Below are 24,959 nucleotides of genomic sequence, written 5' to 3' on the forward strand. Positions count from 1 at the left end.
CCTCGCTCCCGCCCCGCTCCTCCTCCTCCGCCGCCGCCGCCGCCGCCGCCTCCTCCTCCTCCTTCTCCTCCTCCTCCTCCTCCTCCCCGCGGCTGCTCCGGGTTTCTCGGCTGGGAAGGCGCCCCGGACCCCGCCGCGGCCACCACCACGTGGCGAGGGGCGGCCGGCCCCCGGCGTGCGGCCCCGCCTGGCAGCGCGCCCGGCGCCCACCAGCTCCCTGCTGCGCGGCCCACGCTCCGCGCCCCCTCCCAGACGCCTCCCATCGCAGTGTGGCTTGGCGGCGTGTGTGGGGGAGTTTGCGGACAGCGCCGGGGCTCAGGAGGTGCTTTGGAATTTGCTTTGGGGCTGTATGTTTTGGGGAAAGTGAGGTTCTTTATTTGGATTGTTTTGGTCTTTGATCGTTTGAGAAGGAAAATATTAGACCTACTCTTCATAGCTCTTGGGAGAGGGGGCATTGCAATGATAATGAATACAATGACCTTAGGGTCCAGTCGGAGAGATTAGAGTTAAATCAGTAACTTCTTTGGAAGTGAGAGTGAGCTAAGAAGATCAAAGTTCATTAGGAAGGGGGACAGCTTTCCTCTCCCACACACAATCCCCTCCCCCCAACACACAGACGCACCCACAGGCCAGCGAAATGAACAAACAACAGATTTCACCCTTCCACAAAGATTATTTGAGCACCGGCCAAACTGCTGGGCAGGAGTCACAAGTTTTTGCCACTTTCCCACTGTGTGACCTTCGGCAAGTTACTTAACCTCTCTGAATTAAATTGGAGTTAATTCCTGACCTGGGCAACTGTAGGGAAGGAATGGGGACCAGAACTAAAGGTGCTCTGTGAATCCTCAGGGGGGTGTTAATAAGTCATTTTGGTTATTCCCTGATGGATTAAAAAACCATGGGCAGAGGCATGGTCAACCTAGATGCAGGTAGGGAATGATCAAGGGAAACTCTGGAGTACTCTGGCTAACCCCTAACAAGCCAACCCTGGAAAGAGAGTATAGGCTAAGGAGGGGGCTTTTGGTAGGCTCAGAATTTAGCTTGAAGCCTCCCATCTGGAGAGAGGGTTCAGGCTGCTGGGAACCTGAGCCTATCTTTTTGGCTCCTGGAGGAGGTGGGTGGTGAATCTGGAAGGGGCTGGAGAAAAGGTTTCTTGCTTGCTGTGAGCTTTGAGAAGCAGCAGCAGCAGTTCCCATTTTGTCCCACTGTAGGGAGAAGATTGGGCTGGAGGGTGAGCTCCTCCTCCTAGGAGAGCCAGCAGGGGCTGTGTACTCTTTATTTTCAAAGAAAGGGATTCTCACTGGCTCCCTTCCTCCTCCTCCTCCTGCTGGGTTCCCTTCCAGTTGCTCCTGCTAGCCTTTTACAGTCCAGAACACTAGCTTTCTCTGAGCCATGTGGGACAACCCACCTGCCCTTTAGATATAAAGGCTACCCACAGGTGTCATCTCCCTTAAGGCTGCACAGGTTCTCTTCTAAAACTTAGAAGACCAGGCAAAAGATTGGAGGCTGGACTTAAAGGTAGTGGGGCTGTCTCTGAGGCCTCAATGAGTGTGGATTTGGCCATCAACTGGCCTGAAACTGACTGGCAAGCCTTCCCTCACTGAAAAGGGTAATGGGTCCAGGTACTGTCTAAGCACACACTCTACAGGATGAGTTGTCAGGTTCTGATGCTGCTGGGCTGCTCAGGGTACAGGCCTGAGTCACCCAGCCGGGCACAGCCCAGTGGTTTATCTGGGATTCTAAGCAGTTGGTAGCAAAAGCCCAACAGAGATTATGCCTGGTTCAGGTGCTCAAAAATACCTCCCTGGAATCTAGACCTGATCTCATTGCAGTCTCCCTGTTTTCTGGTTCTGTTGCTCATATTGGACAGACAGTTCTGAGAACAGAAACTGTATCCCATCTGTCTTCATAGCCCTAGGTGCCCAGATAGTATCTGCTCACTATACACTTACTTATTCAACAAAGATTTCTTGAACACCTATTATGTGCTGGATGCTGAGAATACAGTGATGAGCATGTCTCTGAAGGACAAACATGTATCTCCTGCCCTCTTGGAGCTTATGTTCTAGTAGAGGAGTCAGACAAAAAAAGAAAGATTAATAAATGAAACAATTATAAATTGTGATAAAAAGTAAAAAGATACAAGGGGCAACAATAGGGAAGAATTGGAGGGGGGTATCTGCTTTAGATAAAGTAGAGAAGTTCTCTCTGATGAGGTAATGTTTAAGCTAAATCTTAAGGGGTAGGAAGGAGTGTTCCTGGTTGAATGAATAAGTGAATGAAGTTGTGTAACTTTGGATGAGTTACTCTCACCTCTGTAGGCCTGTTTCTTCATCTGAGAAAACTGGAGATTGGTCTGAATTCCTTCTAAGAATCCATGATATTATCAGGGCTCATCATGATAGAGACAGAAAAAGGTAAAACCCAGGGTCCTGGTGAAAGGGGAAGGGTGGTAGAGGGAAGTGAGAGGAGAAGAGGGAATGTGGTGGACAACTGGTCAGGCTCGAGTTGTGCGACATTTGTAAATGGCATTCACAGGTGCTGTGAGAGGACCTGCCTCCAGTAGTTACTGGTAGGAGAGACAGTGCAGAAGCAGGAGCCAGGTCACCCCTGCATGTTTCCTCCTTGGAAACCATCAGGGGGAGACTGTTTCCCACTCCCAGGACCCTTGCTTTGGAGAAACACTTTAACCTTCCTGTCCCATTCTTGCCTGAAAAGAGTAGGAGGAGGTGGCGTTAGCAGCTGGCAAAAAATTGAATCAAAATAAAATGCAGATGACTCAGATAGAATCAGGCTGGCAGAAAAATTGATTAGACACATGTGACAATGCAGGATCCTGTTGCCACCTTAGCCCTTCAGTTCTAGATCCTAGAAAATTAGGGTTTGCTGCAGAACCATCCTGGGATTCCAACTGTAGCTGCCAGTCTTCCATCAAATCAGAGGTTTGGGCAGTGGTGGAAAGTCTCATTCCTTCCCCATATCCTCCAATTTCTGTGGGGGTAATGCACATCCTCCTATCAAATTTGCGAGGTTTGGGTGGAAAGTTTATAACTATTTGTGCTTCATATTCTCCACGACTGTGTTCATTTCTGCTCTCTCCCAAACAACTAAAAATTAGTCTACAGGCATACCTTGTTTTATTGTGCTTCGCTTTATTGCACTTCTCAGATACTGCGTGGGTTTTGTTTTGTTTTTTAACATCTTTATTGGAGTATAATTGCTTTACAATGGTGTGTTAGTTTCTGCTGTATAACAAAGTGAATCAGTTATACTTATACATATGTTCCCATCTCTTCCCTCTTGCGTCTCCCTCCCTCCCCCCCTCCCTATCCCACCCCTCTAGGTGGTCACAAACCACCGAGCTGATCTCCCTGTGCTATGCAGCTGCTCCCCACTAGCTATGTTTTTTTTTGTTTTTGTTTTTTTAATTTTTTTGTTTTTTGTTTTTTTAAAATTTATTTTATTTTTGGCTGTGTTGGGTCTTCATTTCTGTGCAAGGGCTTTCTCTAGTTGTGGCAAGCGGGGGCCACTCTTCATCGCGGTGCGCGGGCCTCTCACTGTTGTGGCCTCTCCCGTTGCAGAGCACAGGCTCCAGAGGCGCAGGCTCAGTAGTTGTGGCACACGGGCCCAGTTGCTCCGCAGCATGTGGGATCTTCCCAGACCAGGGCTCGAACCCGTGTCTCCTGCATTAGCAGGCAGATTCTCAACCACTGCGCCACCAGGGAAGCCCCCCACTAGCTATGTTTTACGTTTAGTAGTGTATATATGTCCATGCCACTCTCTCACTTTGTCACAGCTTACCCCTCCCCCTCCCCATATCCTCAAGTCTATGCTCTAGTAGGTCTGTGTCTTTATTCCTGTCTTACCCCTAGGTTTTTTACAAATGGCAATTTTGTGGCAACCCTACATTGTGCAAGTCTATTGGGACCATTTTTCCAACAGCACTATTTTTTTTTTTTAAATATTTATTTGGTTGCTCCGGGTCTTAGTTGTGGCACATGGAATCTTTAGTTGTGGCATGCAAACTTAGTTGCAGCACGTGGGATCTAGTTCCCTGACCAGGGATCGAATCTGGGCCCCCTGCATTGGGAGTGCAGAGTCTTAGCCACTGGACCATGAGGGAAGTCCCCCAACAGCATTATTTTTAAATTAAGGTATGTACATTGTTTTTTTACACATACTGCTTTTGCACACTTAATAGACTATAGTAAATATCTTTTTTTTTTTTTTTTGATTTGGCCACGCCATGAGGCATGTACATGTAGGATCATAGTTTCCTGACCAGGGATTGAACTTGCGGCCCCTGCGTTGGAAGCGCGTAGTCTTAACCACTGGACTGCCAGGGAAGTCCCTAAATATAACTTTTCTATGCACAGGGGAAACCAAAATATTGGCATGACTCACTTTATCGAGATATTCACTTTATTGTGGTGGTCTGCAACGGAACCTGCAGTATCTCTGAGGTATGCCTGTACTGAATTTTTTTAAAAATAATTTTTGGCTTCGTTGGGTCTTCATTCATTGCTGTGTGCGGGCTTTCTCTAGTTGTGTGAGCAGGGGGCTACTCTTTGTTGCAGTGCGCGGGCTTCTTATTGCAGTGGAGCACCGGCTCTAGTTGTATGGGCTTCAGTAGTTGTGGCTCGCGGGCTCAGTAGTTGTGGCGCATGGGCTTAGTTGCTCCGAGGCATGTGGGATCATCCCGGGTCAGGGCTCGAACCAGTGTCCCCAGCATTGGCAGGTGGATTCTTAACCACTGCGCCACCAGGGAAGCCCCAAAGCCATGTCTTAATTCTTTTCCTCGGGATGGTGATAGGCTGCCCCTCTGCGTCCAGAGCTCAGGCTGGGCACCAAAGCCGAGATGTACTTTGCTTTCAAACAAGAAGGTATGTTTCACACACACAGCTAAGCTCAGGAACTTATGGCTTAGGAGCACCTGTGAGAGGAAACAGCTCAGGCCTCGTACCCGCACTGCACTGCCCAGGGTCGGCTGACAGCGCAGGGGTAATTCAGACATGGAGCTTACTCAGCAGCCTGTGGCCTTTTGGGCCACTAGGCACCAACATCCACCCTGCCCCCGAGCCCTGGTTCCCAAAAGCTTCTAGCTCAGAGGGAAGATGAAGCAGAAGTGCAGGGAGATGATTCAAATCCCAGTGGGGAGGAAAGTTGGCTTTAGGGAAGTATGCCACCTCCCACCAATCCTTGAATTGAGTCTGATAGTTGATAAAGGTTAACAATGGACGTCACTATAGAATTACCGCAAAATGACTTTGCCATTTAATTCCAAAGCCCCTTCATCCAGGGCTCTCCCTGCTTGTTACCTGGAAGCTTGCTGGCAGCAGAGGCTCATCTGCTCATCCTCTAACCCTGCATAGCAGTCTGCAACAGCCCAGCAGGACAAGCACAGCCTATGGAGTCGGGACTGCTTGGCTAGCCCACGTGACTTTTGGCAAGATTCTTGCCCCTTCTGTGCTTCTCCTTCCTCATCTGTCAACTGGGACTAAAATGGTGCTTTTGTTAAAGGGTTGATGAAGGTTACTTTCATTATCCTGTATAAGATGCTTATTACAAGCCTGGCATCTGGTAATGCATAAAGTCAACACTGTATGTCTAATTATTGATTAATCCTGTTCCCATTCCTCCAGTTAACCCAAGGTTAAGAGGCTAGCCTGAAGTCATCCAGCAAACGAGGAGGCTAAGAGTTAGGTGCCCAAGTGTCTTGAGGCTCTGCCATTCCCAGGTTTCTGGATGTTCTGCCCCTCAAAGGCTAAGTGATGCCATTTCAGAAACTCCCTGAACTGTACAGACATGTCATTAGTTCAACAAATACTTACTGAGGGTCTACTATATGTCAGGCACTGCTCTAAGCTGGGGAAAGACAGTCAAGGTCACCAAATTTGGGAGCTTTCATTATAGTTGGGAAAACTGGCAATAAATAAGCAACAAATATACCTTTAGACAGTGTTGTGAAGGAAATGGATGGCACGGCATAAATATGTACAGCATAGATCCTTGTTTTGTATTACTAAGAACCGACAGCATCTGTCTAGGACAAATGTGAGGAAAGCTTGGGTTTTGGTATGACAGACTGGGTTTGAATTCAAGCTCCATGTGACCTTGGTCTGGTAAATTAATCTTTCTGCTCCTCATTCCTGTATTTCCCCTATACAGAACTCTGTTAAGGTTGCTGTGGGAATTAAGATATAATAAAACATAAAATCTTCTCAGTGTTTACAGTTTTTCACATCAGACAGGTCAAGCTGGAATCCTTGATGAGGCCAGGTGGAACTGTAGCCTTGTACTGTATGTCCTTTTTCAGTGTTTGTTGAGGAGGCGGGTATGTGGGAATGGGGAATTACCTGGAGGACTGCTGGAAAAAAAATTCTTAGAAGCAGTTCTTCCTTACCATTTGATAATGAACCGATACCATTCTTTCCTCTAAGTATACCTTCAGTGGAGAAATATTTAACAGAGTCTAGTCAAGAATTACAAGTTACCCTCTATAACCCAGTAATCTCCAAATTTGGGCACAGAAAGAAAATATTAGAACTCCTATTTATATTTATTTTTCATATAATTGCTTTTTAATTATCTATTTTTGTGTCTTATTACACAATATATGGGTACAGTAGTACAGGTATATAATTTATCAACACATGGGGGTACGCATGATCAAAAATTCCTTACTGCAGGGGTGTGCAATTAGAAATGGTGAAAGGCCACACGGAGGCTAAGGTAGGAAGATGAAGGTCTGCCCTCATTTTACTTGCCCAACATAAACTAAGAAAGTGCATTTTTTCATAAAGTAGCCTGCAGGCATCTCACTGCACTAATAAACAGCAGGGTGAAGGAAAGGACCCAGTTTCTTAATCTCAAGTCACTGTTCTATCCTCTACAAGTCTCTAGGGGGTGAAAAGTGGAAGCAGAAATTAAATACATGCTGCAAACTAAGTAAAAATCCAACCTTTGGATAAGCCATTAAATAGACCAGATCATTAGCCTGAAAAATATGCACAAGACAGAGGACAATCTCCAGCAGTTTCAGATCTCTCTGGACAGGAAACCTCCTCCACGTAGTCATTTTTCACTACCTCATTCGTAGAAGACTTTCATTCATTTCCCATTGTACTACGTAGAGTTAATTTTTAAGACAGATGTGTCCTTCCTCTCCCCAACTCACACATCTATCACCACACGCACCAGCTTCTTTCAAACAACTCATTTCACCTCCAAGGAGGTGACACCGTCTGGAACCAAAAATGAAGCGGCAAAATGTTGAAAATAAAAATAAAGCGGACTTTATTTAGAAGATAAAGGTGGTGGTATCAGTTTTGGTTAATAAAGTTGGGCTCAAGTGTTTTAACAGGTCTTTACTGCCATCACAGACTGGCATGCCAAGGGCATTCTGAATGCCAATTACAGACTGGAGTTGTTTCAAAATCCAAGATGCTGTCAAAACCTGATGATGGAGCTTGGATTTGGATTTTTCTTAAAGTTGGACTGACACATTTCTTATATATGAGTGACTAGATTACTTGGTTCTGAAAATGAAAACACTACACTGAGCAGTTCCCCGCCTCCACAAGTCCGTAAGGCAGTGTTACAGTTGCCTCTGACGGCCAAAATCTCAACATTTCAACAGGGGAGCTAAGAGGAACTGGGAAAATGAAAAGCAAAATTAATAAATGTAATTGATATAGGCAGCTGCCACTTGTGGCAAACCAAAGCCTAGTCCGATGCCTATTTTCTTTACATTTGCACTGACATCTTACCAGACGGTAACTACATTCTTGAAGGAATGTGCCAAGACTAGAGTGGGGAAGGCCCAGACAGTGAGTGGGCAGAATGCATTTTGCATCCATTTGCCTTAGGTGGTACAATTAAGGACAAATACCTAGTGGGAAGACCCACTAGCCAAAGGTAACTAGAAAAGAGGGTAATAAATGCATAACCAGTGCAGAGTAACTGCGAGGCACCAAGACCACAGTCCAACCAGCCCATTTTCCTCCTCTCCATCACTGAGTGGATCTGGGAGAAAGCATTAATAACAGCACTTGTCAACTGCTTCCCTGGAACAAAACATGACAAAACACACGGGTTTTGTTTTCATTATGGTTCTCGGTGTACTTTATTCTCCTGCTGTCTAGCTAAGCAGCCCACACAGGACAGAAATGGGTAGCACTGAGGAATGATCAGATTTTTTTTTCTCCCCAATATTCCTGCCCCCTCCCTAAGCCCTGACCAACCCTTATCAGGAATGGTTAGTATATCACCCTTTCCCTCAAGAACAACTAAAATTTAAACAAGGCATTATAGGGCCAGGTCTGTTCAGAGGGCTCAGGAGCTGGTGTGAGCTCTTTATTCACAATGGAGTGTCTTTCCTTCAAACACCTGGATTTTTTTTTGTACACTGGTTCATAGATCGGCACTTGACTTTGAACCTGGCACCAAAAGGCACAATATCTGATACCCTGTACAAGAGCTATTAGAGATGCTGCCGTATGGATGGGCAAAACTGAGCCAATCCCGCTTATGAATGGAAGGCTTGAACAGGGAGTTGGCAAAGAGAAACATGTAAGCCCATATTTTTTGCTAGAATGGAAATGAAAGTGGGAAATTAAGGTCTTTTTAATCCTCCAAATACCTGGAAGCAATTTTAAAATCTTTCTTGGTGCTTTTGAAAGCAGCATATTCAAAATGCCAGCAAAAACTCCTAATAACTGCAAAACCAAAAGGGGATCAAAGCTTACCAACATCCCTCCTTATTGCTGAAAGAGTCTAAAACCAAAATTCAGGGTGCCCTGTTTCCTTGTAAAAGGGAAAATAATTAAGTCTGATTTATCATTATCATAGCACATCACACTTTAAAAAAAATATTACAGCGTGTGACCAGGGGAATGTTTTGACACCATTTTATTAATCTTCAACTTCAGTGGAAAAATATAACCTTTTTCAAGTGCCATTTTCATCACAAGAGTTCTAGCATATATATATATGTGTATATATACACACACACATATATATTCCTGTTTTGATTACTTGGTTTTGAAGTGCAGCAAGAGACCAATACCGCATTATAATCAATCAAATAAAAGAGAACAGAAGGCCAAGCAGTTTCCAAATGGTTATTTTATCAGATTGTTTAAACATTAAATTTATCCTTGTTTGCAATCCAAAATAGTTACCTGAAATTTGCTGTTTGTGTTTACTTTTATGATATGTTTGTTTTCTAAACTCTTTGGCACAATTTTCTGGGGGCGTTCAGACTGCCAAGATACATGTCAGGAGAGAACTTTTCTTTTGTGCTGCCAATTATGAACATTTAAATTTTGGTTTGTTGGGTTGTGGCTTTCTTTTGTTTTCGAAGTCTGCATTCTTTATTTGTAACAACTGTATTTTTATTTTTTCTATATCCTCTAACTCCAGAGTTCCCCCCCACCCCACTTCTACATTCACAGTTGAACCATATTATTAGGAAAGGCGTCTTGATGAAAAGATCAGGGTGGGAGCTCTGACCATTCGTCAGTGTTTTCCCTAGAATTAAAAAAAAAAAAAAAAAAAAAAAAAAAAAACCCAAAAAAAAAAAAACCTAAGAGCGTCTTTCCTTTTCTTTTCCTCTTATATCTCTTGTGCTGCATCAGTAGACAGAACTTCAGTTAGTTTCATGAAATGCAACATCCTAACCTCTTTTTTTCTGGGAAAAAGAAACTGCAATGACTTGAAGTTGAGAATGTGGATACCGCCTCACTCACACACACTCATTCTCAGACTGTAAAGAATCCCTCACCCTCCTTTCAGCCAGCACGCATACAGTACCAGTACCACGTGGCAAAGGTACACCAAAGGTGGGCTTGAGACCCAGGCTCCATCTTTCTCATCAGTAGCAAAGGCCAGGATGCCTTTTACAACAAAGCACCACAGCTGAACCCAGTCCCCTCCTCCTCTCCCCCAAACTAGTCATTCCACTCGGCACCGGCCAAAAGACAGAAAAGCTAGTTCTAGCCTCTCCTGGGAAGAGAGAGCTTTCTTTTTTTTTTTAAAGTAAATCCACCATTTTTCTCTTTTCCAAGATGGCCGACATTATGGTTTTCTACGAAGTCAGTGATTACTTAGCTCACTAACAGCGCTGCTGTTGATGGCTGCAGCTGCTGCTGTGGCAGGATTTTCAATGTGGTGTGTTTTCAAGCCTCACTCACTCATCCTCTCATTCCCAAACATTCAGCATCCGTGCACACTCCTCACTTCCGGGTTTTTCAAAAGATTGGAGATTTCCAGTGGGGGTCTCAGGTTATCATCCCAATGGTGACAGATCTAAAAACAGATTGGAAAAAAGGTCAATTTTTGAAATCCCATATAGCCAGTAGAGCCAAACACCTCTCTGATTCCTACAATTAAGTGCTTAGAGACCTGAATGGAATTTGTCAACTTTTCAAGGACTGATTATTTTTATTATTTTCCTATGTGCCATCTACCTGCTCTCATTAGCACTTAAGAAGGGTAGGAAACTGAAAAGATAAAACTCAAAACAGCCAATTTTACTGAGATCTGTGGTGTAAGATAACTCACTGAGAGGAAAATAAAACCACATTTCAAATCAGAGGTCAGACAACTCCGACTTTGGATATCTTCTGTAAAAGAAAGCAATTTCTCAAAGCACTGCAGTAAAGAAAGAAAAGAACATGAGGAAAGAAAGAAAGAGTAGAAAGAGAATTTTGGGAAAATGCCATTATCGATGACTTTATTAAGGTCCAAAATGATTTGGGGACTTCAGTGAATTCTAGTTATGTAAGTTCTGTCCTTTATCACCATGAGGAACCAAAAATGTGGCTCAAGGAAAGACTGGCTGCCTGACCTTTCCACTAGTACAAGGCTGAGGAACAAAGGCCTGGCTCAGAAGCACTATATGGGAAAAAGAACAAAACAAAACACCTAAAGAAAGCCCTTGTCAGAACAGTCTAAAGAAAATGTACCTCCTCCCCAAGAAAGAAGAAGAAAAAGGGCAGTGGAGACAAGCTCTTACCAAGCTTGGTTCTTCAGTTTCCTCAGTTCTTTTGTTGCCCATGTAGCAAGGGTTTTTGCTTTGTTAGTCTTCGATCTCCGTCCTTCAGTTAACAGTTCATGGATCATTGGCCTAGCTTCTACTAATTTCGGAAAGAGTACAAAACAAAACACCTAAAGAAAGCCCTTGTCAGAACAGTCTAAAGAAAATGTACCTCCTCCCCAAGAAAGAAGAAGAAAAAGGGCAGTGGAGACAAGCTCTTACCAAGCTTGGTTCTTCAGTTTCCTCAGTTCTTTTGTTGCCCATGTAGCAAGGGTTTTTGCTTTGTTAGTCTTCGATCTCCGTCCTTCAGTTAACAGTTCATGGATCATTGGCCTAGCTTCTACTAATTTCAGTACATCCTTCCCAAATGCTGTACACAAGTCCCTGTGCAAAGTAAACACACCTGAAAATGGGCTCCTGGCCCTACAACAAGAGCATATTTAGAACCTTCCGAACCAGTGCTAAGCTAGCTAATAGGTTTCTTGGTATTTACCTACTTTTTAAAGCTGGAAGAAATTTTAAAGACAAGTAAGTCTAACACCTGCCCTCAACAGATTAAAAAAATGAGGTCTAAAAAAGTAGAATAACTTACCCAAGGTTCCACAGCTAATTCATGGTAAAATCAGAACTAGACTCCAGGTCTTTGAGCTGCTCAAAACCAATGTTCTTTCTTCTAATGATACCTCAGAAACCCTCAGTAGAGGAGGCTAAACAGAGGCAATTTGTTGACCAACATCAGAATATGGGATGGACATAGATCTGATGCTGCTTCTATACCTCTGAGAGCTCACTTCATAAGAGTTTGGTGGGGAGAAATTAGAAATCTGGAGGGTCTGAAATGAGATTAGAGCTAAATTCTGGAATGAATTATTATCTGAGAACTCAAAACAGGACATGATGGGTTCTATTAAAGAAAGAAATTCCCTCTGTACCAAAAAGGTGGGTAATTACCATCCAGGCTACTCTCAAATGTTCTTTACTACACGTCTTCTCATTTTCCGTGACACGTTCTATTCAGCTATCAGAAGCAGGGTATAACCTACCCGATCAGTCCAGCAGCACAAGCTACTACTCCATCTGTATGATCCTCATCTCCAGCAATGTGGTCAATGAAAGACAGAATAAATTCTACTCTGGGTTGTACCAGCATCACATCCGCTATAAAAGAAAGAGGTCTGATGAGGTTGTCCCACATTTGGCCGGACTATACCCTGTTTATACCCTGTTTCAAAATTCCCAAATACTCTACTCCCATCAGGCAGGTTTTGGGCTGGAGAACTAGTTGCATACAGTTATACCAAACTGTTCCTCCTCAGGTTAAGATGTCGTTCTTCAAGTCAACAGAAGAGGCAGATACTCCTCTTCTTATAAGCAGATATATATATCTGTACAAGCACCAATGGAACCTTTCCTCTAAGCCTGTAATATCAAAGGAGTGAAGTACAGATACTTCCCCAATCAATAACAAAAACATCAGTTGACAGAGGAAATCTAATCCCCCCAATCCTTCAATTCAGATGCATGGTGGGGGTTAGGGAACTCCCACTCAGTGTTGGTACATATGCAACCAGCAGCAACAGCCTTGCTGGATCCCATCCCTTGCAATGCTCAAGAAATGTGAAGCAAGGTAGCTGAAAAAGCAGGGATCAGAAATAATAGTCTATATCCTCCCTCAAAGCTACTGCCTTCATTAGAGCACTGTTCCTCCTTCTCCTCTTCTTTTAAGCAATAGGTATTAGTTTACAAGTAAACTACACAATGAACACACAGCCCATTTGGCTAAGTGCACACTGGACTAAGTCAACTGGGTTGTATACTCAACGGTGTACGTTCTCCTGGTCTCCCTTCAATCCCTGGACAATTCCAGTATAGGCTTCCAAGCAGCCTTCCCTTAGCTCATTCAGATAATCCACCATGTCATAGTCTGACTGTAAGAGAAAAAGAACAGAATCTCCATCATATCGATGGCCTTTAGTTGTATATTTGTCAAAAGTCCTGCTCCTCCGGTCAGGGCTGGACTTAAAGATAGCTTTAAACTTACCTTGTCCACCTGGGCTTGGGAGGCCTGCTGAAGAGTATTCAGTACAACCTCTAGATATTTTTTAAACTCTCCACCAATAGCAAGGGCAATATCACCAAACACTGACAGAATCTGTGGCTTCACAGACCTGTGGACATTTTCATTCTGACAAGGAGAAAAAAAAAAATTTAGTTCTGTCCAAAGATTCAAAAAGCTTTTTAAAATAAGCAACTACTGATATGTTTGGTATAGACCTTAAGGGACATACACAAAAATTAGCAATGCTTACCTCTAGATAGAAAGATTATGTATTTACTTTTCCTTTGTACTTTACTGGTCCCCACCTGCCCCACTCAAGTTCCATGCATTGACCATGCATTCCTTTAATTAACTTCACATCCTTAGGTTAGAATCATCTTGTGAAAATGAACAATTCCCTTCATAAGTCCACAGCCAACATTCTGGGACATATACATTCCCTGTCAGGGATCTTGATGTTTAACCATCTTTCTAACCAATGGTAAATTAGATTGTGTGTAGACACTCACCCCCAAGTTCTCCAGTAAGAGCTGCATCACCTCATCACAGAAAGGTAAGATGTTGGATTGCAGGGCACGGCATAAGTCTCCCACTAAGCCCACAGCTGCCAAACAAACCTGCCAAGCATCAAGAAAATGACCTCTAGAACAGAAAAGGCTGCCTGCAGGGGTAAGGCATGATTTTTTACCTAGCTACTGGTCCTTTATCACTTGAACCTATAGTCAAAGAAAAAAAGACCCTTCCTCTCTCAGATTATTTCATTTTTTAACAACCAATATGGCAGAAAGAGAACTAGGACTATCTAATCTATCATTAAGAAAGGACAGAAAAGACAATATTCACCAGGGATGGTGGTGGCAGAGGCAGACGGTTTACTGAAAACAAAACAAAACAAAACAAAACCCCTTCTTAGGGTGCTACTCTGATGTGTCTAATATCCTGTCCTTCACTGACTATTTCTAGTTCAGACACTCAGGGCAACAAAGTAGCTCAACCCTTGGGGTGATACACAGGGAAATACTACCTGGGCTACAGGATCCAGGCTTTTGTACTACAATGACTACCAAGTATAAATGAGAATATAAATGTATTATTGTGAAAAGCACAGCTTACCTGGTACTCAGCATAATTTTTCAATCCAATGCCCAGGAAGGGTTTAAAGGCCTCCATGTACTTTAAAAACTCACCACCCAACACTGTAAAGAAACAAACTATTAGCACCACAGGATATCACAGAAGTGAACAAAAATAACCATCCTAGCTCTCCCAAAATGTATGCACGCCAGTCAAAAGTTAGGTAGAAAGTGAGTTAATTACAGATTCTATCACAAAGACTTAGGGCTGCCTTGGACAAGCCAAATTCATAACTGCTAAAAGGGCCTAACTCTTATACCCTGGAGATAATGCCAAAACTCCACAGAGTCGGATTTCACTCCGGCTGAAACTACCAAGTGGTATATGGCCCTCAAGGAATGTCAAGGTTAATTATGAACTGCCTGAGCTAGTGATATTGCCTCTTGTCCACCTCTTCATCTGATTATAACATGTCCTCTTTGGAAGCCAGCTATCTTTTTGGCCTCGCTGGGTGGCTTGTGGGATCTCAGTTCCAACCAGGGATTGAACCTGGGCCACAGCAGTGAAAGTGCCGAACTCTAACCACTAGACCACCAGGGAACTCCTGGAAGCCAGCTTGGTCTCTAGCCAATTCCATCAAGGACTTACTTAATAAGCCAGTCAAGAAAAGCTGTCTGGGTTTCATATCCAAATCAGCCACTCCAGGAACCAAAATCAACTTCTGTGCTCTGCCAGGGTAATCACATGTTGCCAGACCAGTTGCACATAGGCTCCTTATGCTAGAAACGGGTCTGCCTTAATAATACACCTTACAGGGCTTCCCTGGTGGCGCAGTGGTTGGGAATCTGCCTGCCAGTGTGGAGGGCATGGGTTTGGGCCCTGGTCCGAGAGGATCCCGCATGCCGTGGAGTGGCTGGGCCCGTGCACCACAGCTGCTGGGCCTACGCGCCTCACTGCAGAGCCTGTGCTCTGCAGCAGGAGAGGCCATTGCAGTGGGAAGCCCGCGCCGCGGCGAGGAGTGGCCCCCGCTTGCCGCAGCTGGGGAGGGGCCCACGTGCATCAACGAAGACCCAACGGAGCCAATAAAATAAATAAATAAATAGTTAATAATTCTTAAAAAAAAAAAAAGTACACCTTACAGACCACCACTGAAGAAGCATTCCAGGTTTCTAAAGTGCTCCTTAATTTTTTTGGTACACGGGCCTCTCACTGCCGTGGCCTCTCCCATTGCGGAGCACAGGCTCCGGACGCGCAGGCTCAGTGGCCATGGCTCACAGGCCCAGCCGCTCCGCGGCATGTGGGATCCTCCCAGACTGGGGCACGAACCCGTATCCCCTGCACTGGCAGGCGGACTCCCAACCACTGCGCCACCAGGGAAGCCTCCTTAATGTGCTTTTAATGGCCTTTCGAAGAGCCTTAAGTCAGATATGGCTTCCCCAAAGCAATTCTGCATAGTTAGACATGTAACACCCAGAAAAATCAATTAATTCCTAGAACTCAATGTTTCATTCCATTCCACACCAGGCACCATATTGCGTCAACCTGAATCCAAAGCATTACAACCCAAACCAGAAGGTACCAAGTGCCAGGAAAGAAAATAGAAACCTTTACTTCCTCCATCCTTTACAGGAGCCAAACCTCAATAAAGGAAGTAGACTTTAGGGGAAAGAAGAACCTGATGAATATGAGGTAGGTAACAGTTCCCTCCACCCCAGAAAGGTTGCCAATCTGAGTTGCAAATTGGCTCCCCATTCATTCCAAGGAGAGTGGCAAGGCAGTTATACACAAATTTACACTTATGTTCAATCCAGCTCTGAACTGACTCAATACCCCAATAAGTGAGAAGATGGGACTATGCTTTTTTGCAGTCAAAAATTCTTCATGGCCATTGATACTCTTGCATTCTCAAGAAATTCCCTGCCCAATTTTGGCTCACTGACCTTCCACCAGTGTGCTAACTGCCATTAGGGCATCCTCTTGCACTCCCCCAGACCCAGCTGTGCTTTGGAACATCCTTAACAGGGAAGCCATGACCACATCAGAGATCTGCAAAGCATCTTGATGTTGCACTTTCCGGAGAACATTCTGTGAAATGAATAAGAGTTCAGAATCTGTTGATTCCAAACCCTTCAATCAGAACACCATACTTTTTCTTTTTTAAATCAATTAAGTCTGTAGGATTCTTTTTCTTTTTTGGCGGGGGGGGGGGGGGGGGAGGCTTTTTATGCTCAGAAGTTTTGACAGTGCAAATCATCTACAATGAAACATACATTTAAATATCTCATCTATTTCCCAATTCAGGACAAATACAAGATGATCTTCCATAGTGCAAAAAGTCATATCCTCTGTGTTGAATTTATTCAAGTCTGACAAATCCTTGTCAGCAGCCTCCATAATCTAGTTGTACTGAAATGGCAGTTAAATTATTTCAGCTTTGAATAGAGACATGTCATATTAGAGTTCTTACTCATAAAACAAAAGAGCAACCCCTTCTTTAGCCTAACCCATTTACAGATGATGGTCAAGAAACTGTCTTGATAAACAAACCCATCTGACTTTTCCCAATTCAATATTCCTCAAACCTCCCTCCCTACCCTTTAATTTGTTTCAACTAATGTTACTGGATCAGGAAAGACCTCTTAACAGTCATGTTTTAAAAAATTAAGTTTGGAGTAAAAAAGAGAAGGGAGTCATAGGTAAGATGACCTAGTCAGCATCACTCAATTCTAAAACCTAGTACCCACCTAAGCACTAGACAAGTCCCAAGGTTTTCCTGTTCTTGGATAAAAAAGGGAATAGCTCCTCAGCCACGCCATGACTCCAGTCACGAGCAAGGAGTTAACAGTTTAATTTTCCCAGTCTCTCCTCAGAAAAAGTGTACTGTGAACACCAAATACTATAAATAAATTATAATAAAGTTTCCAACAGCAATTGTTTCAAAAGATGATGGTAAAAACACAAGGTTGTATTTTTAGCTCAGTGAACCATAGCTGGGAACCAAATCTGACTGGGCTACACTTGGACAACCCAATGAAAACCAGACTGAAAGTTGCTAATACAAAATAGCTGCACAGCTGGGAGGACCATCACAAATTTAGTAGTTTCCTTCCTTACATTGTACAAAAGACAAATCGCATTTTTATGGACAGACAAGAAAGGAAAATGGGAAATTACTCTCCTAATCAATCAGACTAAGGCCTTTTGAGAAGAGCTTCTGACCATCATCATCTATAACATCATCTTCAGAGTTCTGTGTGTACATGAACTTGTCATCCTGAGATATGATTCTCTTCCCTGGAGCTATTAAATGATAAGGCACCATCATACCTGAAGAGTTGCGCAGAGTAAAGACTGAAGGTCATTGAACTGGATCCTATCCGATGTACTCTGGATATGTGACTACAAGAAAAAGAAGATCATGTTCTGAATAAACACCTTCTGAAAGGGCTTTAAACTCCCTCAATGCTTCCATTTTTGCTGGGTTTGCCAGGACCACTAAATAATCTTTACTGGTGCTAATGCAGGAAAGTAAATAAGCTTATATACGTATATGGTGTTACACATGTATAAATAAACTGTAGCAAGCAATACAATTTTAAGTTGCAACATTTTTTGTATAAGCCTTATATCTTTCTGAGTACATATATGCTTAAGCACTGAAAAAAAGAGAACAGTCTTGAAACTAGAGCTCTGTGTTAAGTACCACACCCTTCCCACCAGGAACCAGGAACGCCCTCAGTCTCACCTCCATCTGCAGCACCTGCTGTAGTCGTTCCATGATGACTAGAGTCGTTTTCTGAACTGCAGGGTAACAATCCTTGGCACTGTTTTTCACAATTTCCATTAGAGATTCATATGCAGAACTCCTAAGGTTGTTCTGGTGTCCATCAGGTCTGTAAGGAACACACAGCAAAAATCGTAAAGCGTTAACTGAGAAAGGACAGAGAAATCATTATAATATACAAACTCTCTCACTGAAAATAACCCAGAAACCGATATGGTTGCAGATTTGATCTGAGTTTGGCAAACACAATACAGCCTGGAACTAAATGTTCAATCTCTGAGCCAATGACTACGTGCAATATGGTTTCCAGACCTGTTTAAACTTTAGAATGGCCCTTTTGGAAATGGGCTAAAATTGTAGGAAAAATAGTTAAAAATGCTGAAGAACCCATGTGGACAATTGAAGAGGTTGCACAAATAGCTATGAAAAAGACAACTTGGGAATTCCCTGGCGGCCCAGCGGTTAGGACTCTGCACTCTCACTGCCAAGGACCTGGGGTTCAACCCCTGGTCGGGAAACTAAGATCCCATAAGCCACGTGGTGCGGTCAGAAAAAAAAAAGGACATATCAATTTTCTTCATTCATCTGCAAGATGAAGAAATGAACTAGTTAAGCATGAAGAATTGATACCCAGCCCTCTTCCTAATGGTTTCTTTTGAGCATGGCTTTAGGTATAGCTTACACAAAATCACAATAATTAAAGGTTGTCCCCAACTTATAACCCCTTCAAACTACATTTCCAAAGCTCATTTATAAAACAACTGTATTTAATGCCAAGTTCCTCACCCAATATCATAAATGGTGGTTAGTAATCTGGTATGGCAACTAAATTCATAATGAGAGCTACTATTTCTCTTATACCATAATCAAATACTCCTATTAACTGTAGACACTGCAAAATGAAGGCACCTCTCTAAGTCAATTACTCTCTACCTGTAGAGAAATCAGACTATTTTCTGACTTTAGTTATAAACTGTACAATTCTAAGGTAGTCGAAAGTCTACATTTCTTTTCTCACTCTTATTTAAACAACCTAGAATAGGATTCTTTTAATTTCTCCTATTGCAATGTTTCTATGATTAGGTTAAACAGTCCCTACACAAGAGGCAAAAGGAGTTGGATGCAAAGACACCACTCATTTCACTCATTTCTGTGTAGTATCAGTTACCTGTCTGTGGTCTCCAAGAGCTTCTGAACTATGAGTTCAAAAGAAGAAGATAAGCAATAGGTAGCTGGTTCTTCCTGATCATCAGCTACATCTGCAGCTTCATAAGCAGCTTCAGCCAGACTGGAGAAAGCCTTAAACCCAGACAGAGTAAATATTAATTAAACTTCAAAAGAATCCCACTCCAGGATTACCTCATTTTCCCTTAAGATACCTTGGCCAGAGTTCCTTTCCAACTGATCTAAGAATAAACCAATGGCAGTGAAACCTCAATTCTTCCTATCAAGGTCATCTCAAGACAACTTAACATGTACAATTATCCTTAAAATTAAATAAATGTATGTATGTTTCTTTATATTTTGTTTCTGCTGCCTAATAATCTACACACAACTCTCTAAGCAGCAGAGTATTTTCACCTACACGAATGCCTGCCACTTCATTTCTTCTCTTTCCATTCACAGAAAGCCTCTTTGTCCCACTCCTTCCTTATTTTACCTTCCTCCCCCAAACCCCAAAGGTCCCTAACAAACTACATTCAGCCTATACTGACTCAACACTGAGCTGCCTACCTTCCTTCCCTCATACCCCCTTCTCAGCAATGGTTACTTTTCATGGCCAGCAACTCTCTACCTTTTATCAAAACTTCTTGTCCCCAAGCAACTGAAGAAAAAAAACCAAGTCCAGATAGTTTTCCCGCTGGCTTAACATGACTCTTCTAAATGGCTAGGGAACCAGTCACCATGAGACAACAGCTCCCACTGGGTCATGCAGCTCACATCTCCCCCACATTTTAATTGAAGAAATTAGAAAGGAGATGCTATTCCGAAAAAGCCTTCTAGTGAGGTAGACCCATTTCTCCCCCACACCTCCTACTTCCTTGCCAATGGCTTGGCCAACCTCCTTATCTCACCAGGAAGAAAATCCCTCACCCAGCACACATTTGAAGCCACTCTGGGTTCAGCACTGAGGCCCTCAATCAGACACTGCAGCAGGGGAGTCAAGTAGACATCATTGATGGCAGCTTCGGGAAGCAGTTCACAGATTCTGCCCACAGTCCATGCAGTTGTGTCTCGAACAACTACACTGGGGTCTTTCATTAATTCTATTAAGGTGGGCATAGCCTGAAAATACAACAGTTATTGGCAAAGCAAAACAAAGATTAAAGTTCATGCTGACTGACACCTCAGAAGAAGAAATACTCATGTTTGGAATTTAACTCAAAGTATCAAGATGGTTTTGTCATTTTATAAGACATGCTTATCAAATATCCAACAATATAATAAAAGTAACTGGAAAAGTGAAAAAGTCCTCCTCTCTTCACCAAATCCCAGTACACAGTTTTATTAAGAGTTCGGTATGAATACTTTCAGCCATCTGTATTGAATTACTCAGGCAGAGGATCCCAGGATGCAGCTGTGATGGCATTTAGCTATTCCTGAAAGGCTGAGGTCTATATACACTAAGCTCAATTAAAATGTACTCTTGGGCTTCCCTGGTGGTGCAGTGGTTGAGAATCTGCCTTCCAATGTAGGGGACACGGGTTCGATCCCTGGTCTGGGAAGATCCCACATGTCGCAGAGCAACTAAGCCCATGCGCCACAACTACTGAAGCCTGCGTGCCTAGATCCCATGCACCACAACAGGAGAAGCCACAGCAATGAGAAGCCCGCGCACCACAACAAAGAGTAGCCCCTGCTCGCCACAACTAGAGAAAGCCCATGCGTAGCAACGAAGACCCAATGCAGCCAAAAATAAATTTATTAAAAGAAAAAAAATGGAGAATTGTTTATGATATAGCATTTAGTGAAAAAACAAGTTTTAAAACTATTTGTAGGGCTTCCCTGGTGGCACAGTGGTTGAGAGTCCGCCTGCCGGTGCAGCGGACGTGGATTCGTGCCCCAGGCTGGGAAGATCCCACATGCCGCGGAGCGGCTGGGCCTGTGAGCCATGGCTGCTGAGCCTGTGCGTCGGAGCCTGTGCTCCACAATGGGAGAGGCCACAACAGTGAGAGGCCCCCGTACCACAAAAAAAACAAAAAACAAAAAACAAAAACCCTATTTGTACAGTAAGATCTCCATCCTGTTGCACATACATGCACACTGTTATCACTGGGCAATGGGATTAAAGGTAGCTTTTTCTTTTTGGCCTTTTCTGCATTTTTCAAGTCATATGATTTTTGTAATAAAAAAAGAAATATATTTTATGCCTCACTGACAGCAAACAGCTATCCACAAGTAATCTTTGTGGATGACTATTTACAGCTTTGTTTTTAAAATAAAGGCAAGGGCTTCCCTGGTGGCGCAGTGGTTGGGAGTCTGCCTGCCGATGCAGGGGACACGGGTTCGTGCACCGGTCTGGGAAGATCCCACGTGCCGCAGAGCGGCTGGGCCCGTGAGCCATGGCCACTGAGCCTGCACGTCCGGAGCCTGTGCTCTGCAACGGGAGACGCCACAACAGTGAGAGGCCGGCGTACCGCAAAAAAATAAAAAAATAAAGGCAAATCTTCAAGCAGAAAGTTTAAATAAACAATAAATATCCCACTTTCCACCCACAAACTCCCTCAGCTTCACCTGTATAACTAGTGGTTTGAGCTGATTGGGCTCTGGTCCTTCCAAGATACAGCCGAAAGCCATCACTGCTGCGTCCCGGTACCGCCAATCAGGGTTCTTGATGTGTTCTTTGATGAAGGGGAGGACATGCGGGACAATGTCATCTTCACAGCAGGTGGCCAGGAGCATGAGGCACACCCCAGCTGCTTTGCAGGGGTTCCAGTCGTCGTCATCATCATTTTCATCCTAGTGAAAGAATGTGGCACTAATTGAGTTTTTGTTCAAAGAATCACTTTAACTCAAAAGGTCCTCTGACTACTCTCAAAAATCATTACAACTTAAGCTTTGGGGAAGTAAATAAAATATAAAACCTTCATATCTTTATCCCTTCCACAAAGATTCATCACAGCACAGCGTTTGTTAAACAAGATGTAGATAGAGGGAAGATACTTCTTAGCACTATACAATGAGATGAACAAACTCCAACTACATGCAATAAGGATGAATCCTGAACACGTAAAGTAAAAAGGAGAACAAAAGAATATATGCTACTTGATTCTAGTTATATAAAGTTCAAAATCAGTCAAAATCTATGCAGTTAAAGGTGAGGGAGGAGTTAATGACCAGGAGGAAGACACTGGGGGGATGGGGGTGGGGAGTGTGGTTCTGGTGTGCTAGTTAATTATTATTTCAATAAAAAGTTAAAAAAGATTCCATTCAGATCTCCCTTGAAACTAGAATTCAAGGTATATCCTTCTTATTGTGGCTGTTCACACCAGAGTAATTTAAGGCAGGCTGCTTATGCAACTTCAGAAAATTATATATCTAAAGAATGATTTGTTCCCAAAATGAGAAAAGCACAACAAAAATATACAAAAGTGAAAATACTAAGGTCAAAGATAGAAAAATAACAACTGTAAAACTAAAAGATGAGATGAAAATTTAAGAGAACACCCAGTCCATTTCAAACTAAGTGTATCTCTATTCATCTTTCAAGATTGCTCTATTAAGAGTCATGTACTTCCCTAAAAACAAATTACATTCCTGTGTACGAAGAAATTTTGCAGTGCTCAAAGTTACAGCGCTGTTTCCTCAAAGCGCTGCCAGCTCTTTGATAATATTTCACATGCACCAGAAGAGATGAGGTGACAGAATCTTTCCAAACACCATACCAAGAAAAACTGTGATGCATGAGGCCAAAAGGGAACAATGGCAACCAAGATACACTTCTTAAAAGATAATTTCTCTACTTACTCATTAAACCCACATCCCTCATGAAGTCTTGCTACAGTTATTTTGTCAGGCTGATCAAAAACTACTCAGAGCCTAGAGGATCTTACAGATCCAGCTCAGCTCTTCCCAAGGCATCTATAACAGAACATCAACTAGTCCAAGAGTTGCTGAGTTCCTTTGTGGCAACTGTTCCACAGCAAACCAACCGTTAACAAGGCTTCACAGCTCATCTGGCTAGATCTGGAAGGTAACTCACCTGTTTAGTTAGTGTCTGTGTGAGGATTGGAACCAGGTACTGTAGTGCTCCCTTGGCATAAAACTTGCTGGTGTGCTCTGGGGGCCGTCCTTGTTCTGCTGCCTGAGGAGAAACATAAAGCAAATTCTGGACAGCAGCAAACAAGCTATGATACTAAAGGCATACAGTGAGAGCTGCCCACAGGTCTGTACAGAAATACATGGAGCACATGGTAACATGCAGTGTGTGTGGTTTTTGGAGGTGCTCATTTCTGGGCTACTTCAATGAGATTCTTTTGGGCCATACATATAATCTACCTTAAAGGACCAAGGCAATCTTAAGAATTATATTCTTTTTTCACTAAGTGACCTCTGGATGAAGAGATGTATGAAGTTTACATAAAGATGCCAAAGACTGTGCTTTTTGTAGGACATAAAGACAATCAAGGGTGGAAACAAAGCTTGAATTCGAATTTGCGAATGCAGAATTAACCCCTTTCTCCGTATCTAATACCTTCACCAGTTAGTAAGCTATCAATTATACCTCCCATGCTTGCATTAGGCCTTCCAAAAGAAAATAATTCAGCATCAGATGTCACCTGGTTAAAATGTGACTTCCTGCTGCCCCCTTGTGTTCACAGTACTAGTATTTTCAAATCCTGACTGGTAAAAACAGGAGATGCTTCATTCCTGATCTGTCTCCCTCATGAGGGCCTTTGGCTAGCAGAAAACCCCAAATCTCTACAAATGGAGATACCCTCTAAGCCCGGTCATAATAAAGCTCTCCCAGAGGAAAAATAATATCCACAAAAGAGCTAAGTCCCAAAGCCCAGTCAGAATAACAGCTCTCCCACCACATGGACTCTCCCAGGCTCACCTCTGAAGCTTCAATGGCCAAGTCCATTTCCTCATCACAGACATTGGACCAGAATTCTATCCCTTGTAGGGCCACCTCATCAATGTCACTTTTCATTGCTTCAATTGTGATCTTAAGAGAGAAAACACGACACCCCAGGCCCCAAATAAATGCTGGTTCAAGTTCGACCCCTCCTATAACCACAGATACTCAAGTTTCAAAAATGTAGATTTATGAAAGCTAGGTCTTAAATGAAAGGTAGGAAAAAGAACGATTTTTAAAATATACTCTTCTTATTAGTACAAAGGTAGCACAAGTTTTCTTGGCACACTGCTGATGAACTTAAATCTAATACGCAGACTCAGGGAATTTCCTTGATTTCACAATATTAAATAATTACAGAACTGACGAAACATCAACTAAGAATAATGGACTTTTGCAATCAGCTCTATGCTCAACTACATAAAATAAAAATACTTACTGCAAAAAGAGCAGGACCCATATATGTCTCCATGTACTGATAATATAAGGACATTATCTTCACCAGATTCTGTAAGGCAGCCACTCGTACCTTTTGCAAACATCAGATTAAACAGTTTACTATTTAGTTTAATAACAATGCAATGTGACAAAGGGAAATAACCACTTCACTCAAATGGATTAATAATCTATAGGGTCAATTGAAGTGTATTTCCTTTCCTTCTTTTTTACTTTAAAGATACCTGTGGAACCCCTGGCAGGACTCAACTCACTAACGCCCTCAGACTGGATGTTACTCCCACCGGCTTCAAGGGTCAAGGTTTAGGTTACTGCAATAGGAAAGCTGTTTCAATGGCTACAATGGAAAACAATCACTTGAACAATCTACAGCAATTAAAGAGCAAGGCTGGGCTTCCCTGGTGGCGCAGTGGGTGAGAGTCCGCCTGCCAATGCAGGGGACACAGGTTCGTGCCCCAGTCTGGGAAGA

General features: G+C 43.1%; 1 protein-coding gene and 1 non-coding gene across 3 annotated transcripts in view; both read right to left on the reverse strand.

Annotated features, from left to right (window-relative positions):
- Window positions 1-4,050: 4,050 nt before the first annotated feature.
- TRNAG-CCC (transfer RNA glycine (anticodon CCC)) lies at window positions 4,051-4,123 on the reverse strand. The gene has a single exon. It is a non-coding gene; the product is annotated as a tRNA-Gly (tRNA).
- A 5,913-nt stretch (window positions 4,124-10,036) lies between these two features.
- The window catches only part of KPNB1 (karyopherin subunit beta 1), a 23,400-nt gene continuing 8,477 nt past the window's right edge, over window positions 10,037-24,959 (reverse strand). The window contains exons 6-21 of one of the 2 annotated variants that reach the window (XM_007465135.1): window positions 24,474-24,563; window positions 24,014-24,124; window positions 23,159-23,260; window positions 21,691-21,915; window positions 20,050-20,241; window positions 19,124-19,254; window positions 17,917-18,064; window positions 17,499-17,570; window positions 16,112-16,256; window positions 14,211-14,293; window positions 13,607-13,714; window positions 13,080-13,223; window positions 12,861-12,966; window positions 12,082-12,196; window positions 11,261-11,422; window positions 10,037-10,308 (exon numbers count right to left, since the gene is read on the reverse strand). In XM_007465135.1, coding sequence (XP_007465197.1) covers window position 10,308; window positions 11,261-11,422; window positions 12,082-12,196; window positions 12,861-12,966; window positions 13,080-13,223; window positions 13,607-13,714; window positions 14,211-14,293; window positions 16,112-16,256; window positions 17,499-17,570; window positions 17,917-18,064; window positions 19,124-19,254; window positions 20,050-20,241; window positions 21,691-21,915; window positions 23,159-23,260; window positions 24,014-24,124; window positions 24,474-24,563 — 1,935 coding nt within the window. In that variant the 3' untranslated portion in view covers window positions 10,037-10,307. The remainder of the gene's footprint in view (window positions 10,309-11,260; window positions 11,423-12,081; window positions 12,197-12,860; window positions 12,967-13,079; window positions 13,224-13,606; window positions 13,715-14,210; window positions 14,294-16,111; window positions 16,257-17,498; window positions 17,571-17,916; window positions 18,065-19,123; window positions 19,255-20,049; window positions 20,242-21,690; window positions 21,916-23,158; window positions 23,261-24,013; window positions 24,125-24,473; window positions 24,564-24,959) is intronic. The other variant, XM_007465134.1, reaches the window with a different exon arrangement.

The sequence above is a fragment of the Lipotes vexillifer genome, unplaced genomic scaffold (genome assembly GCF_000442215.2).
Source record: "Lipotes vexillifer unplaced genomic scaffold, Lipotes_vexillifer_v1.1 scaffold591, whole genome shotgun sequence".
NCBI classification, from domain to species: Eukaryota; Metazoa; Chordata; class Mammalia; order Artiodactyla; family Lipotidae; genus Lipotes; species Lipotes vexillifer.